This window comes from Dermacentor silvarum, chromosome 9 (assembly GCF_013339745.2).
Source record: "Dermacentor silvarum isolate Dsil-2018 chromosome 9, BIME_Dsil_1.4, whole genome shotgun sequence".
NCBI classification, from domain to species: Eukaryota; Metazoa; Arthropoda; class Arachnida; order Ixodida; family Ixodidae; genus Dermacentor; species Dermacentor silvarum.
This window is the reverse complement of record NC_051162.1, coordinates 138,973,767-138,990,653: the sequence shown is the minus strand read 5'-3', so window position 1 is coordinate 138,990,653 and position 16,887 is coordinate 138,973,767. Positions and strand designations below refer to the sequence as shown.

The 16,887-nt window shown below is 44.1% G+C and overlaps 1 protein-coding gene across 1 annotated transcript in view; it reads right to left on the bottom strand.

Annotated features, from left to right (window-relative positions):
- LOC125939911 (uncharacterized) overlaps positions 1–16,887 on the bottom strand; it is an 87,355-nt gene that overhangs the window by 2,660 nt on the left and 67,808 nt on the right. Inside the window, exon 6 of the mRNA XM_049655436.1 lies at positions 1,801–1,918. Within this exon, the coding sequence (XP_049511393.1) occupies positions 1,801–1,918 (118 nt within the window). The remainder of the gene's footprint in view (positions 1–1,800; positions 1,919–16,887) is intronic.

Sequence of the window (16,887 nt, the reverse complement as noted above, 5' to 3'; positions counted from 1 at the left end):
GCTTAATGTCAATACATGATCGGCTATCCCCGTTTGTTCTCTGATCCACACAGCTCTCTTCCTGTCTCTTAACGTTAGTCCTAAGATTTTTCGTTCCATCTCTCTTTGTGCGGTCCTTGTTCTCGAGCTTCTTTGTTAACCTCCAAGTTTCTGCCCCATATGTTAGCACCGGTAGAATCCAATGATTGTACACTTTTCTTTTCAACGACAGTGGTAAGCTCCCAATCAGGATTTGGCAATGCCTGCCGTATGCACTCTAACCCAATTTTATTCTTCTGTAAATTTCTTTCTCGTGATCAGGGTCCCCTGTGAGTAATTCACCTAGATAAACATACGCCTTTATAAACTCTAGAGGCTGACTGGCAATCCTGAATTCTTGTTCCCTCACCAGGCTATTGAACATTATCTTTGTCTTCTGGATATTCATCTTCAACCCAATTCTTACACTTTCTCAATTAAAGTCCTTAATGATTTGTTGTAACGCATTGTTGCTGAATAGGGCAATGTCATCTGCAAACCGAAGGTTGCTGAGTGCTGAGATATTTACCGCTGATCCTCACTACTAAGCCTTCCCAATCTAAAAGCTTGAATACTTCTAATCATGCTGTGAATAGCATTGTAGAGATTGTGTCTCCTTGCCTGACCCCTATCGTGACAGGTAACTTTCTACTTTTCTTGTAGAGAACCAAGGTAGCTGGGGAATCGTTGTAGATATTTGCCAAGATATTCACGTACGCCTCCTGCACTCCTTGATTACGCAATGCCTCTATGACTGCACTGGTGTGTATCACGTATATTACGCCTCATCTGCCTACGTAACCGCAAAATCCCGTTTATCAGGTTGATAGCGCCGGTATGCCTAATATGAGAGAGTATCGGAGTTTCGCCTAAGAAAAGGAGGCCAAACTTCATAAAGTTTTACTGAATGTAATAATTTTGGCCAAACAGTCTAGCTTTCCTAGGGTAACATTGACGAACCTCACTTGGTAACTTCTTAATACGAGCAGGAAAACTCCGGTTACCATTGTTGACAAGGTTTTCTATGGACTCCGACATTGCGCAATCGTGGTGACCATGGAAGCACACTCATTGCACACGGTGGCATGTTCGACAACATTTCATCGGTTGCGTAAAAAAACGCAGTTGTGCACAAACGTGTGCACAAACTGGCGATGGAGCTTGGTGGCTTCTGCACCACCTGAAAGTGTTACCTGCTGGTGGCCAGAAAGTGATTGTGAAGAGGTCTAATAGGTATTTCGAGATGCCTGCCCAGGTTTAATGAAGCTGGCTTTGTGGCGTCCAAAGGTTCGGTGCTTTGGTCAGTGATGGATCTGTCTTGTGTTTCTGCAAGGCCAGCCGTCGGGTATTTTGAGGGAAGCTGTCGTCTCCCAAATGCGCTAGACATCCATTATTCTGATGCGCCGTTTCGCTTTACCGGGGGACTGAAGCTTTGGTTTCACAGATGTGATTACACGATGTGCGTGCGATCGGCACGAATTTTGTGCACTAAGCGCCCATGACATCTACTTGTTTTCCTTTCACCACTCCCATCTGTAAAGCTTTCGGACGTTCACGATATTTAATAAACACTAAATGATTAAATAAATAATAAATAAATAGCAATTTGGGTAAATAAAAGGTCTCTGTCAAAGTCAGTGCGTCAAACACTATGGATTGGGAAAAAACTGGAATTCACATTGCAAAGGCAATAAAGGCTTCTACTTTCAAATTGCTGAATTTATCATTTATTTGATGGCTTTCGAGTTTAAAGAAATGACATAACCATTGCACTCTTATCACTCTGCTGTTAGCATGACGATACAGTAGGAACTCCATTTTGCAGCTTCTCTGTTTTGCTGCAGCGTGATGGCTATGTCCAGGTTGGTGGTTTTCTTCTGCACGCATTCCTAGGCAGCGTCTGAAACGGTATTGAGTGGGCAATACAAATTAGAATAAAATACTTTAAATTTTACTTTTTAAAATATATTTACTGCGGCGTTGAAAAGAATATACAGCTAAATTTTGAGTTCAGCTCTAGCGAGCCATTACTGAAATTGTAATTTTGAAGCCACAGCATGGCGCAAAGTTCTCGGTGTTTTGTTGTGATATTTCCAAAAGATGAACAATTGGTTACCCTAGGGTACATACCTAGGGCAGTGTATATGCATAGCATTTTACAATATACCTTTTCGAGGCAACACCAGTATCTGATATATGTTGGTGCTGGAGGCATTGTTACAATAGAAGAAATGAATGAGAAACCTATATACATGGTGTATAGAAGATTTACGACATACACAAAGACATGTACGCCACAACCAGTTAACCAGCGTTGTCTGTTCTATAGCCACCGTGTGGTTGTGTAGGCATGTTATGTAGACCGTTCATACAATATTAGGCCTGGAGCAGGTTAATTTCTTGAAAGCAAAGCTTTCTATGCCTCACTAGGCTGGTTCGTTCGTGAGCGCCGAAAACGCATTGCAAGATAGCCAGCTTACACAGGGGAACTATCTGCGTATCTGCGCACACAATAGAACGGTGCACAACATACGTGTCGTAGAACACTACAGTTTACATTCGCTGTTGTACCGATGAGAACAATGGAAACTGCAACGCCACGCTACCCAGACGAACTGCATATATCTTCATTGCATTATGCGCGTCATACAATGCAAACCGGGCCGTCACCATGGGTAGACCGTGGGTGCAGCGCGGGAGAGAAGTGGCTGTAGCACGCGAACGTTAGCGCGAGCGCGATCGTCCCCGTAAGGCCGATTCTGTGTATCGGCAACGTCAGAGCCTCTGACCGTCTACCAGAGCGATCACAAGGCAATACTGTCCAAGTGTAGAGTCGTCCGTGAAAGTGTGGGTGTGTGCGTGTTCTCAACTTCTACATGATCTAAAATAACGTCTATGCAACACAACGAAATGTGCCTTCCTTCAACTGCAACGCTCAGAAAATGCAATCATAAACAAGCAATCAAATACCATAGGCATCGCATCGGGTCGCTCAGCAATTCTTGGGTTCGTTGTGTGGTCGTTGGCTTTGGACTTTGACATTGATTCAGTTTGCACGGGAGCGAGCTTCGCGTTCAACCATCTATCTTTTACAAAGGGGCGTTGATTTTTTTTAATGTCGTAAGAAATTATACGAAAACTATCAGCTTCTGATGTACGTGACTATGGCAGTGGAAGAGATCATTTAGGATACATAACATCTTCTAAATGCAACAATTATCTTTTTTGAGTGATCAAGCACTTCTTCACTGCATGCTAAGAGATTTTAAAACAGCATATCTGAAGGCGGCTCCTAAATTTGTCGTTCAGACTACTTTGAAAGAATACTGATAGCGCCATCCTGTGTTAAGATGTGGTACTCGACGCGTTTTCAAGCTACACTGGCTAAAATATTGTTTCTAGGCAAACGACAACAGGGGTAGCAGGCTTTACTACCACTCAGCACTTGCTCTCGCCGAGTGGCGGCTCCCGCATCTGATCGGCCTCGCCTGGTAGAATTGTTCAGAGTAAATGTTTCGTGAAGTTTTAACAAAACATATGGAAAGTTTCACTACTGCTGTGCAGTTATTATACATGAAACGTCCGGTTTGGGGAAATTTACGCGCGAATAACACAATATGAATATAAGGCGCGCAGCAGCAGGGGACTCCAAAATAATTTCATCCCCCTTGGGTTCTTTATATGCACCCGGTGGCGTATTTGTATTTGCGCCCCCGTACAGCGCTCGACCGCTGGCGCCACGCTGCGCCGCTCGCGCGTACCGCGTTTCTAGGTGGTTGCTTTCACCGAGGGCGCTCGAACGCAATCATATGGTTCGCATGTATGCAAGCCTTCCGAGTGTGGCTGTATGGCTGAGTGGTTACGGCGCTCGCTTTGGGATTATAACGTACGCGGGTTCGAATCCCGCCCTAGTTAGATTTTCTTATGGCATCTTCGAATGGTCGTGTTAGAGCGCTCTGGTAGCGCTACAAAGGTCGTGTAAAACGGTTACAAGGCGTTACCGTTTGCAGAGACGGGTCTTTCTGATGATAACGAAGCAGGATCATCACTTCCATACCCGGTTATTGTCGTAATACAGCTTTAAAGTCGTTTTTCACCACTTTTGTAGCACGGCCAGAGCGCTCTGAAACGACCACTCGAAGATACCATTAATATCACGCTTTGCCTTTTCTTTTCCTCTCTGTTTGCCAGCGCGGTCGTTTGAACCCCGGCGCCACGGCGGAAGCCGTGGTGCCGGGCGCCGACGCGAAGCGGCGGTCGTTGGGGTGTTGCGGAGCGCAGCGTAGCAACACCCCAAATAAAAAAAATACTGCTCCAGTCAGGTAGACTGCTCCCTCCCTGATAGATTATATTTGGATCATCAAAACAGTGATGCGTTTATTTAGGAATACCACCGATCCCCTAACAGCAGGCTAGTCACTCCCAACCCAGCGTGTTCTCCGTCAACGCCTCCTCCGTTCCAACGGCGGCGGCTAGAAACATGGTACGCTCGAGCGGCGCAGCGCGGCGCCAGCGGTCGAGCGCTGTACGGGGGCGCAAATAGAAATACGCCACCCGGTGCACAGTTTACAAGCGTTCTACAGCGAAGCTGTTAGCCTTTAGTTTGTCGGGATTTTTCATGCCCGGGTGCGTCATGCTCACACAAAAATGTGGGCTGATCCCTGAGACAGTGCAAAGAAGCGGGAAGCGCACAGTGCGCTGCTTCTACAGGAGGCGTCACGTGACGTCATCGGGTGACATCATTACTGGACGATGACGTCATATCGTGACGCCACGTTTGACGGGATCACACGAGGTCATAAGGCGATATCGTGACCTGCCAATGTTGTTATCACGTAACGCAACGTTTGACGTGAAGATGCATCACGCGACCTTTAGTCTGATGACGTCATGAAGCTACGTTTGAGGCAATGGCGTAAACACGTTTCGTCATCATGTCAAACGTAACGTGACCATTTGGTCGCATGGGTTGTGCTACCGTCGGATGTTTGATTTTCCGCGTCATAGGACATATAATAACTTTGTATTTATAAGGAATACCCCCCCCCCCCCCCCACAGTAGTTGTAGTGGCGGTTTTGCGTAGCCTTAGTGCACATCTGCTTTCGCAGGGCATGGATGGCGAGTCATTTATTTTCTCGTTCTATTTGGGTATACTGCTTTTTTGTTGTTTCAGTTGGGCAATGTTCTATTTCTCCCTGATATCCTTTGATTTGGGTTAATGGCGTGATACGCCTGTTATTCCTCTTGGCGATGGTAAACAGGCCGCATGTTTGCGCGTTACATGTGCAATCGCCGAACATTCATGTGACTGCTTTGTGTAAGTCGATAGCCTCTACAACATTCATGGTGGGAATGTGTTTAGTTTGACGCCCTTCTATTGTGCTTCTTTATTTAGACGAAGGAACATTTGGAGACACTGTACAAACATTTCCCTAGGTATGCAAGCCCGGGGAGTACCAACCCGGTTGTCGCCCCCATGGTGCCCAGGGAATGAACGAAGTATAAAAAGGCGTGCGCCTGCAGCGCTATTCGCGAAGCTTATGAACAGACAAGAGTCATGCTTCTCCGGCGGTCTTCGTCAGGTATAGTGGACCGCCGGCTGTTTCCACGCAATTACATGACGTGTCCTAAAGCGCGCAATTTGTTTTAGTCCATTAACCCTACTAACAAGCGGATTCGAAAAGTGGAGTGGAAAAGCACTGGCTTGCTTTTATTTATGTACGTTATTGTTGCTGTTTCTTATTTGTAGTTGTTTATTTTGATTTGATTTTTTTTCATTTGGAGTCAAGCCGCAATACAAGATGTTGCCAAAAGAAAGGAGGAATGAACGAAGGTTGCCAATTGGGGTAGCAGAAAGAAAAATTGTTGCTGGATTTTTCTAACTGCTGCTTCAGGTGTCTTGTGCCTTGTGCTTGCAGCCTTGTTCACAAAAATTATTCACAAAAATACGTACACTACTCTCAAAGCACTATGGTACAGGGTAACACATTCAGAGCAAAATCAAATTAATACAAATGCGGTGATTCCATACTCAAAGACGAGTTTAGTGGCTGATATCAAAGTACCGCCATTGGTCAAGCGTGATGCCCAGAGTCTCTAAAGCAGCGTGACCACGTTGACGGAAACACCACAAGAATGATATTAAGTGTAAAAGGGAAGCCTGATTGCGCTACAGAAAATCAGCACTATAAATGTAAGCAAAATAACTTTTTTTACAGTTATTCAAAAGGTTCGCATAAGATCTAAAAATATTTCGAACACTTACGAGATTGTGTTTTTCACTTCAGTGAGGTCCTCTGGCTTTAGTGATACAAAAAAGGGGATAGATTTTGCGCCAAGTCTGCATGAAAAAAATAGAGACCTCTTCTTCAATAGAATGAAAATCGGCAGAACACATCTCATGATGACGGTCGGTGGTAACGGGTATAGCAATCAATCACTATAGCCACGCAGCGCAGTGCCACAGTCGAAGTTAGTTATGTATGGGAGGTATATATTGCAGAATGATTCCTTTTTCGCACTTCCCGAAGAACACTTGACGCCACCTTTGGCAGCCTGGTGGCGACCAAGGTGGCGTTGCAAACGCTGAGAAATACGTCATGCGGCAACAAGGCTTCTCTCTCGCACTTCTTTCTGGACACACTTTTTCCGTCTAGTGGGGTTGCCGAGAGGTCCGCGTAACACTGAGAATGCTCACGGCACACCACGCTTGCCTGCCGCACCCTCAAGCATACAATCGGCAACTCAAGTTGGCGAGAGTTTCATTGAACAGCGGCCCAAACAGAGTGTATTCATGGTTCAGCTCGCTGAAGCGTTGACGTGAAAGACGTTCATTTAAGAGCGGCACATGCCCAGTTGACGTGTGGCGCCGCCTGCTAAAGGGTCGAGTTGCGGTTCTTGAAGAACCATTGTGATTTGAGGTTGATTCTGCTCAGCATTTGAGAAATTGAAGGGATATTTTTTTGTTATTGTAGAGCGGTTTATTCCCAGAGGCACATACCTAGTTACACAAGTTAGCGTCAAAGACGTTTATTGAAGAGCGGCACACATCTATTCGCGCATGCCCACTGACCCAAGATGGCATGAAATAGGTTCATTGAAGACTGAACAAAGTGGAACGCACCAAGTGCTTCAAGTAGGTGTCAAATAGCTTTATCGAACAAAGGTACCTACGCAGTCCCAGATCTACAGGATCCCAGTCGCCGCGAAAGAGTTTCATTAAAGAGTGGCACTTGTGTACACGTTGCCATGTCCTCCGTGACCCAAGTTATTCCGACGTTTCCTTTCGAACTCTGTTCCCTGCGCTCGGCAACCCGATAAGCGACCCATTCGACCAAGGACAACCCAGTCACCCAGGTAGGCCGGAAAACAGATAGAAACATGCATTGATTGATAGATTGATACATAGATATATATTTGGCTCCCTGAAAGTGAAGTACGCAAAGAATACGAGCTCATTATTATATAACGTTTAACCAGTGTGCCAGTTAAGCATAATACTTTCTGAGAAAAAAGTTTGTTCACAAATATTGTCAGTAGACGTTCACCGACGCCATGGTCGCTCGATGTACACGTGTACTTTTGCCACGTCCACAAACTGTCTCCCTGCATTAACTGTCGAATCTCGCAGGTACATCGCAGGCACCTCTGCGTGGTAATACGAGGTGCCTTCATGCTTGGTTGCCTGCATTTCCTATAAGAAATACCTCTGCCTTACGCTTACAGACTCTTATAAAGAAAACACGGATACGTCGCGTTTCACACTATGCCTTATTACGAATAAGCATGAAATACATGAGTTGTTAAAAAGTCGCCATAACGTCATCTTAATTTGTCTCGGTGTCAGTATATATTATATTCGTTATTAGAAAGCGTATTCGCTTTTTGGTGCGTGTCTGCGCACTGCTATGAAGCTCACGTATAAAGCTACGGCTCCGAAACAAAATTCTGCCAACATGAACTCGCCTTCCTAACACATATTTAGATTTTTTTATTTCGACATAGGAAGGCAGCATTGAACTAAACATTATATTGGCTTGTTTATTGCAGTAGAAAGTGAAGGTTACAACTATGACGTTTGTTATTGCTTTGTCTTGGAAATCGGTGGCAATACCGCGTAATGTTTTACTAACTAGCGTTCGGAGGTGGGTTGTGCATATAGAATGGTAATATACTTTTCTTCGTCTGCACTCTTTTAATAATCCCAAGATATATACTTCACAATGCATATCAAAATAACAGCACGTGCGGTGTAAAAAGTAAACGAACAAATTTACTTACATATAAGCTGTTGCTTTCGCTGCTCTCCAAAAAAACTTTTCGTTTATAAACGAATGCCTCACTACCTGCCGCATTTGATTCATTGGTGCAAAATGTTCCGTTGGTTGTCACAACTGTCGATAAACAGAGCTAGGGTTACAATTATTCTGCACGTAAATATGAATTGCGAAAGAGATGATAAGCTGCACTGCTAGTTTATACAAAACATGCAAGCTTTAGGCTTGAACTTGTTCTTGTCTGTCTCGTACAGATACATATAAAATTAGGTTCGTTTCTCATGTTAACGTCAATAACAGTTTTGCCTCCACCAATCGGTTCATGATTACTACGCGTACAGCCCATAATTTCAGTGAGGAAAGAGGCACCAGTCACATATGGCTGACCTTTCACTCACGGAAGGCACTGAGGACTTAGCTTCTCCTCTGCGGCCAGTCGTTGAAAATAGACTTGGCGCCAGAACTGAGATTTCAGAAATTTAATAACTTCGTGGGCATGGCCTTGCGATGTGTGAATCAGACCGAAGAACCGTCTCATATTTTGAGATAAATATTCTTTTCCAGGCACAGGGAAAGAAGCCTAACTTACATTTAGGCTTTACGCGAGATATATGATGAACCAACTAACTCAGACAAAACCGTTGTTGATGTACCTTTCAGTTTCCTTGAGCGTTTATCCTGTCCCCATTCGCCTTGTTCAACAAAATATTGTACATCCAGAAAAAGCGACTGCCCAATGCCGGGCTATGTCGTGCTCTCAATATATTAGACGCTTATTGGGTTTGACTGGACTGTGGCGGCATACTAGTGATAAGCTGCCACATTTACTTCAGGAGGCGGCCTCGCCTTGCACGCGGGTATTATGATCGACGGCTGTGGCACAGACAAGATGAAGACTCTCGAGTCCAATGCTGGGCGTCTTCTCTACAGGGTGCCGGGCGTACTTTCTCACCCTCACCACTGGAGCGGCAACGCTACATTACCATTCGAATGTCATACACAGTATCACCAAGATGCTCAGGTGAAAGCTTTTGAGCCAAGTGTGTCTTCGCAAGGACTCCCTACAGATGACTTGCTAAGCCCCCACTGCCTTTCCTCAGTGCTTCGTCAGCAATATGTTGTGTTGTATTCTTGTCCTGTCTATTAATTAGGGATACACGCTAGAGTTATCTGCAGTGGCAGTAACCCCGGTTAATGCTTTTTTGATTCAAAGACTACCGAAGTGGTGAATACTGCAATTGCGCACATCATACCGGCAAAGGAAAACTGGTCATACATTTAAGGAGAAGGAGTAAACATAAGAAACGGAAGTTTGGTGTTCTAGGTATGGTCGAGCAAATTATTATTGATTTTTGTAGTGCGCACAGTGTGCATGTGGGATGCGACAATATTATTCACAATTTTACTACGCAGGCACAGCTGTACAATAGAAGAATTATGCACCAAGGAGGAGCACGAAGCTGCAAATATAACCCGTACTGTTTACTCAGCAGTCAATTTTTGGCGTAGAGGAAAACTCGTCCAGGTGAGGGTGTATCGAACTTGCGAACAAAGCCTAACAGCAGTAGACGTTCTGCCATTTCAGTCAAATATAAAGTTGCAGATGATACATTGCGGCCACATACTACAAGTCGAAACGCATCGAAACTGGATTGATCAAGTAAGTTTTGGGGATATCATCAAAGAAGATTTGTAAAACAATAGAAATATCATGCACCCGGTAACGCATTGGCGAAGGCTTCTTTCGGTGAGTTTTCTTTAGCTTACAGGTTTGCTTTGAAGAATAGTGCAACCCTCGAAATAATTTTGCATTTATGCAGCTTACTGCACTGTGCGCATTTGCGCAGAAATTTTCTTTTGTGGTTCCAGTGCGTGAATTAATTACTATGTAGCGAAGAGACGCTAGTGGGACCGGCTCTAGTGGGCCCAGATTCTAGAGGATCGAGCGCTTTTGCTCGGAAACGGCGCACGTGCTTGAAAGCTGTGTCCTTGTTGACTGTCGCCGCTGCGCTGCTCCGAGTTCTAATCAACCCTTTACAATTATTTTGCCCTCGCTCTGTAACATGCTAACCCTATGGTTAGCTCTGGTGTTGGAGCCACCGCACCGTAAAAGTCTAGGTAAGACTTCCAAGCCGCGGATCTAGACAATTTTTCATCCAAAAGCGATGCTTTCGTTCTGTGAAAGGCGAATCTATTACATTTGTGCATTAGCACTTTCGTGAGTTGATGACTACTTTTTCTTCCCAGAGATTGTTGATGCTTTGCCAATTTGTACATTGCTTTTGGTCATATTCACTGAACTCTAACGCCAACAATAGTTAGAAAAGGTAACGGTGAGGGGCTTGTGGTCTGGTGCAGTCAGATCTGTCATGGCTAAGTATAACGATACTGCCACTGGAAGAGCGACGAAATGCTCTTTGGAAACATGCTTGCTGCGGAAGGTGGGGAATGTGGGGAACGAACATTAGGTTTTTATTGGATGTTTTTCTGCACCATGACATCGTTGTGACCTTGATATCCTTATGTGCGACAATAGCTTAGGGCCGGCAAGGCCTCGGCATACCTTATTCACCACGGACACCTTCCAGATTGGCATACCGTTTTTTTTGTGTCATGTGCAGTCATTAGTACTGAAATTGTTTTCTACATTAAGTTATAGTACCAGAAACTAGATTTCGATATTAGATCAACATATTCATAACAGTTGTCGCGCTTCGTTTTTTCTTTTAGATTAGAGATGACTATTTCGCTTCAAAAAGCTACGAAAGGTTCAAGACGTCCCCGTATACTTCTCTGAAAACATGGACGAAAATATTGTTATTCTTAGTACAACAAGTACTGAAGTAGAGGCCTTTCAAAACAAGTAAATTATTGCTTGCGAACCACATCCAGCTAAATTTGCCATGCATGCAGAAGACAGTAAATTTTGATACGTTTACCTCCAACAGCATCACTGTTGGAGCCCTCAGAGGCGTCGTCAACCAATGGGTGCCTGTGAAAAAAGTATGTAACGCAATCTTATTTCCATTTCCGCTTTCATAATTCATACCGATTATAAACAAAACAATCTAACAGAAGAAGGTGAATCATGCAACTGCTAACGGCAATGTTTAGAATCTGTAGTTTGAGCTATTTTTATGTCTTCATGGTGTTTATGGATCACGAGTCCTTTTCTACTTAACACTAAAGAAATCAGAAAGCTAACATCGCTTTCTAAAGTGTTGTACGTATTTGTCGTGTTCCTTAAATTGTCATCTAATTTTTGCTAATGTTACTCTCAACACTAGAACACATTGTTCCTTTGCCTAATTGTTAAGTTTCTCAGGTTGTGAGCGTACAGTTTTGCAGCTCAGGTAAGAATAGCGTCAAAAGCCAACCAATACTACTGTGGAAAAACTCCCGTAGAACATTTGTTAGAGAAGACAAAAGTGTTGTCATCAAATTGTGGTGGAATTTGTGCTGGGAGGCAAGGTGAGTAATGGTGCAGGGACGAACGCCGCTTTTTTATTTTGCGGATATTTGTGGACAGAAAGCAAAAGCAACACTTCAGTTGCAAAGATAGTGCGGCGCATCTTTAGCCTCGTCGAATCCGAACTTACTGCTGAATCCCATCATTATTTGTGGGATTCAGCGGTAAGTGTAGTGATGCTCCTGTGCATTTTACAGCGCATAATTTTGCCATCCCGCGTATAGCGTGATCAGAGACGTCTCCCTAACTATCAAGTGCTGACAGAGTTGACGAACTTTGAGACGGGGTTATACTTGATTATCATCATCATCTGCCTATATTTATGTCCACTGCAGGTCGAAGGCCTCTCTCCTGCGATCTCTAATTACCCCTGTCATGTGCTAGCTGATTCAAACTTGCGCCTGCAAATTTCCTAAATTCACCACCCCACCTAGTTTTCTGTCGTCCTCGACTGCGCTTCCCTTCTCTTGGTATCCATTCTATAATTCCAATCGGTCCACCGGTTACCTATCCTACACATTACATAGCCTGCCTGATATTTGACAAGATATTCACGTATGCCTCCTGTACTCCTTGATACGCAATGCCTCTATGACAGCTGGTATCTCTACTCAATCAATGTCTTTCATAATCGCTGAAAGCCATATAGAGAGCGTGATTGTACTCCGCAGATTTCTTGATTACGTGATTGATGACATGGATTTGATCCATCGTAGAATACTCCTTCCTGAAGGCAGCCTGTTGCCTTGGTTGGCTGAAGTCAAGTGTTGCCCTGATTCTATTGAAAATTGGTGAATAACTTATACAATACTGAAAGCCAGCTAATGTCCTGTACGCCTGTCCATCATTTACAATCACCAATAAAACAAAAAATGGCAAAATGTACATTCACTTTTTTTTTCGCAAGAACGCATCAATTTCACGTCGCCCAGCTTTGCCCCTTACTGTAATTTGCTTTTTTTTTTGCTGCGCCAGAAGCAATGTGTAGAGGGATCCAAATACGTAATTGTTTTAGCAGGGAAGAAATGCGGCTAAAAGAACTAATAGCACATTGAGTATGCTGGTGAAACTTTTCGAAATACAATCAATAGTCAGTCTCGTTGAAACCCATAGTGTTGAACAGTGCTACGACATTAATTGTTAAAATTGTATATTGCTACATCATATGGAAATATTCTATAGGAACACAACAGCTGCTAGCAACAAAGCATGCCTTTGACAGAAAGTAACTACCGATTGTTTCTATTAGCCCATACTTCTACTGCTATACACATGTGGCAAACCAGGCATAAAATTGGCCACGCCACCGATTTGCTAAAATGTGAGTTAACTATAGTAACTGTGGTTACAGTTCTATTCTACAACCTCAGGCAAAACTATTATGCGAGTGTGGCAGCGTACTCATCGAACCAACAAATGTAGATGCTTCGATGTTAGCGCGAACAACCAAACGTAGTTTTAAATGCAAATCCCGTTGGCTACGAATTACCATGTCATGCTACTGTTAGGCTTTTAAGATTTGGCTCGCCGCGGCTTTGCTGACTGATTTGGGACGACGGATGTCCTACGGACAATTTTGAAGGGTTCACGTGCATTTATATATTTGGCCTGGGAGCGTTAGCCCTACTCAACGCTAGGGGGGCAGATGTGGAACATCTACAGTCTTAATAATGCCCATTGTTTGAAATGTTGGACCATACTTTACAACTTATTTTGTATGAGTCAGCACAACGCCATAGCATAAAGAGACGGCAAGCGTGAACTTCCAACTAACTTTATTCCAGGGTAACGAGAAGTATACGCTGGAAGTACAATGCGCAGAAACCGGATAAAATGGAAAAATGAATCGGAGTGAGACCAGAAAAAAACTACTTTTATATTAGCCGATTGAAGTACACGAGCAAATGCTCTTAGTCGTGGTGGTTATTTTTACTTCACAGAACAAATATTTGTTAGTAATTTCAGCAAGCGTAATACATTATATATGATAAGCTCCAACGTTTCTCGCAGGAGAATGACACCTCTTCGAAAGCCACCAGTCCAACGTGGACGCCACCCAGTGTGGCCATCCATTTCCTCATGCCCATTCATTGAGCACCTATAAGGACCGCCTATTCGAAGCACATGAGTGGAGTGCGATAGAGCACAGCTGCCGCTGAGATGATGCAATAGCCAGTATGCATATTTCCTTAAGAGAGCTTCTTGCTCTCAAATGCGTGAGCACAAGCCAGCTATCTCTCGTGAGAAACAGGAAAGGACAAGGAATATTGTTGCAGCTGACTGCAGTCTTGAGGGTGCGCGCAACCTTATGCACGAATGGCGCAACTTTGTGCCTTCTGATTTAATGCCCCGGATTGACTATTGCGTTGCCCCTCATCATCTGTGCAGCATTGAGCTGGGTCAACGCCTTAATTATGGCAAGAAATGAGGATCAACCGTGCAGGATTGAGCGCTCTAATGAAGACAACAAATCTGATGTGATTAACGGCGGCACCACGTGAGCAAACCGCCTAATTAAAGCTGATTCCAGACATGGAAAGTTGATTTCTGTTTATTTGCCTTTGCTTCCCTTAAAAACATATCATTTGATGCTTTTGATTATGCATATGCATGCATTTGATGATCTAAGGTTAACATCTATAAATGTATCATGCTATTACGTGAAAAATTATGGCGTAAGGATAGACCTTCCGCATATCTGAAAACTGCTACAATTTGTTCAACTGTCGTAGAGGTTGTAGAGAAAGGCTGGTCGTGAAAAAAATAAAGAAGCCTTGTCAACATATTTAAAAACTCTTCTCTCTCCGTCCTTTATGCGATTCGTGAGCATTGTACTTGCAGAATAGATGTTCTATAATTAGAAGTTAGCAGCGAGTTCAATGTTGTCTTGTCTTAGCGAAAGGTTTGTTCTGACTGATTGGTGATGTATAACTGTTTGATCTCAAGCGCTGAATTTTAGAACAACACTGTAAGAAACAAAACTACATGCTCATGCGCTAACTTTCATGTTAAGTTATTTGCCAAAAACTTAGAATGAATATGCAAATGAACATAAGAAAAAAAAGGAACTAGCCAATGAAATGGTAGAGTAAGAATGTGCGCAATGGCGAAAAATATTATGTTGTCACCAGCTGCCAATTAGGAAACAATATTTTTTTGTGGTAACGGAATTGATGGCAGGCTCCCGCACTCATAATTGTCATTCATCATTGTTGTGGCCTCATATTAGAAAATGCTCTATACCATGTGCCGGATAAGTGTGATACGTGAATCATGCCTTCCATGTTTAGGAGTCACTTGGCGCTGGCCTACAAGCTCCAACTCGAAATGAATTTCTACAATGTGTGCACATTTTGTTCTGTGAAGCATGGCGCGTGGTGGAACGCTGTATTAAGACTTGACCCATCTACGGCAGACCTATTAAAGCCGCGTCGTCGCGAAGAAATGACTTCGTCTCGAGAAGTTTATATTTGGACCTGACAATTACTGGACGATGGTGGGGATCGTCCACTTCGACTCGAAAAGAGTTAACAAGAGTTGTCCTCGGGAAGACGGAAGAATTCGTCCCACCTTCCAGCGCCATATAATGCAGGCGCTGCGTGAAACGCCATCGACGTCAATCACTTTGTGGGAACTTTCAATACTTCTGCCTTGAGTCATCACCGTGTGGAAAGGTTTGTACGCATCTTTGGACAAGCGAATCACCTCGTCGCCAAAAACAGCAAGAACATGGCCCAGTGATTTGGCGGCTAATCTAAGGACAATTCTGGATGTCACGTGACCGGTGGCCTATCGGAGGGAAGGCCACGCCTCTTTTTGCCAAGAGTGTCACCCACGCCAGGTCACCTGACTGCATGCATTCAGACGTTGCGACTACTTAAAGGGCGCGCGGATGTATAATTTCAGCTTTCGGTTATTCCGTCTCAGTACTTCACCATGTTATAAATAAATTGTGGAAGCTATTAAAACGCTACGTCGTCATCTCTGCCTGGTAGCATAGTGTCCCGACGCGAATTACACGTCAAGCTCGACCAGTACGATTAAGGTAACGCCGGAATACAAGTAATGAGGATTGAGAGTCCGGCACCGGAATCTCGGTAACCTCGTACGCGCAGTGCTTACGGTCCCGGAACCGAACCCCTTTAATGTTAAAATAAACATTGAGTAGAAGTTAGTGCTTCTGCGTGTCATTTGGGTATTTCAACGTAGTCCTGAAAATGTGCACTAAAAATCTGAGATGACATGTCTTCCTCGCTGGGGTGTTATCCTCGTCAGTGCCGATGATATTTGACAATAGATGTAACGCAAGAGGAGTCACCCAGTAGGTGAGCATATTTCGCAAATAATGAGCTAATAACATTTCCTTTGTTAGCAAAGACACCAAATCTGTCAGAGCCAAGACCCTAACTACGCAATAGAGAAAATGTATTGAGCGAAATAGTTACATTTTGTTACCTATCGCGACCAACGTTTCAAAGACGATAGAGCTGGCCCTCCATTTAATTGCTACCTCGTGCATCATATCCCGGAAGAAGAACCACGCGCGGAGACTTGTGCAAATAAAAGCTATTAGTATGCAAAGCTACCGCGTCGTGATATCCTTTGCGTTCTGGACCCGACTAATTGGTGAGCTCAGATTTGAACACCATCTTAGATCTCATTCGGGCACCGAAGCCAGGTGACAGTTTTCTGGCGACGCGGCCGCAGTTGTTCGAAGCGATGGCAAACAACTCCCAACGGCGGCAGTACTGGTCAAAGCATTCCTTCATCTTATTTCTGCAAATCTGAGCCTAGTTCCACCGTGGCCGCATCAATAGCCAGGACACAATTTACCTGCACACTATTTTTACTCTACCGCCTTACGTCGGTGAATACATTACAGACAGAGTACATCCTCAGCCACGAAAACGTTGCGACGAATACTTGAATGAGGTCATGATCAAACGGAAGGCAGAATCCGAACGCAGCAGGCTGCAGCTGTTGCTGACTTCTGTAAATCTGGGTAACAGTCGACTGCCTCAGCTCATACAGCGCATGGGACAGCTCCTTCGCGACCAGATCAGGGCCAACATCAACTTACAGCTTGTGAGATTTCTCTAATCGCCTACCGTAAAAGGTAGCTC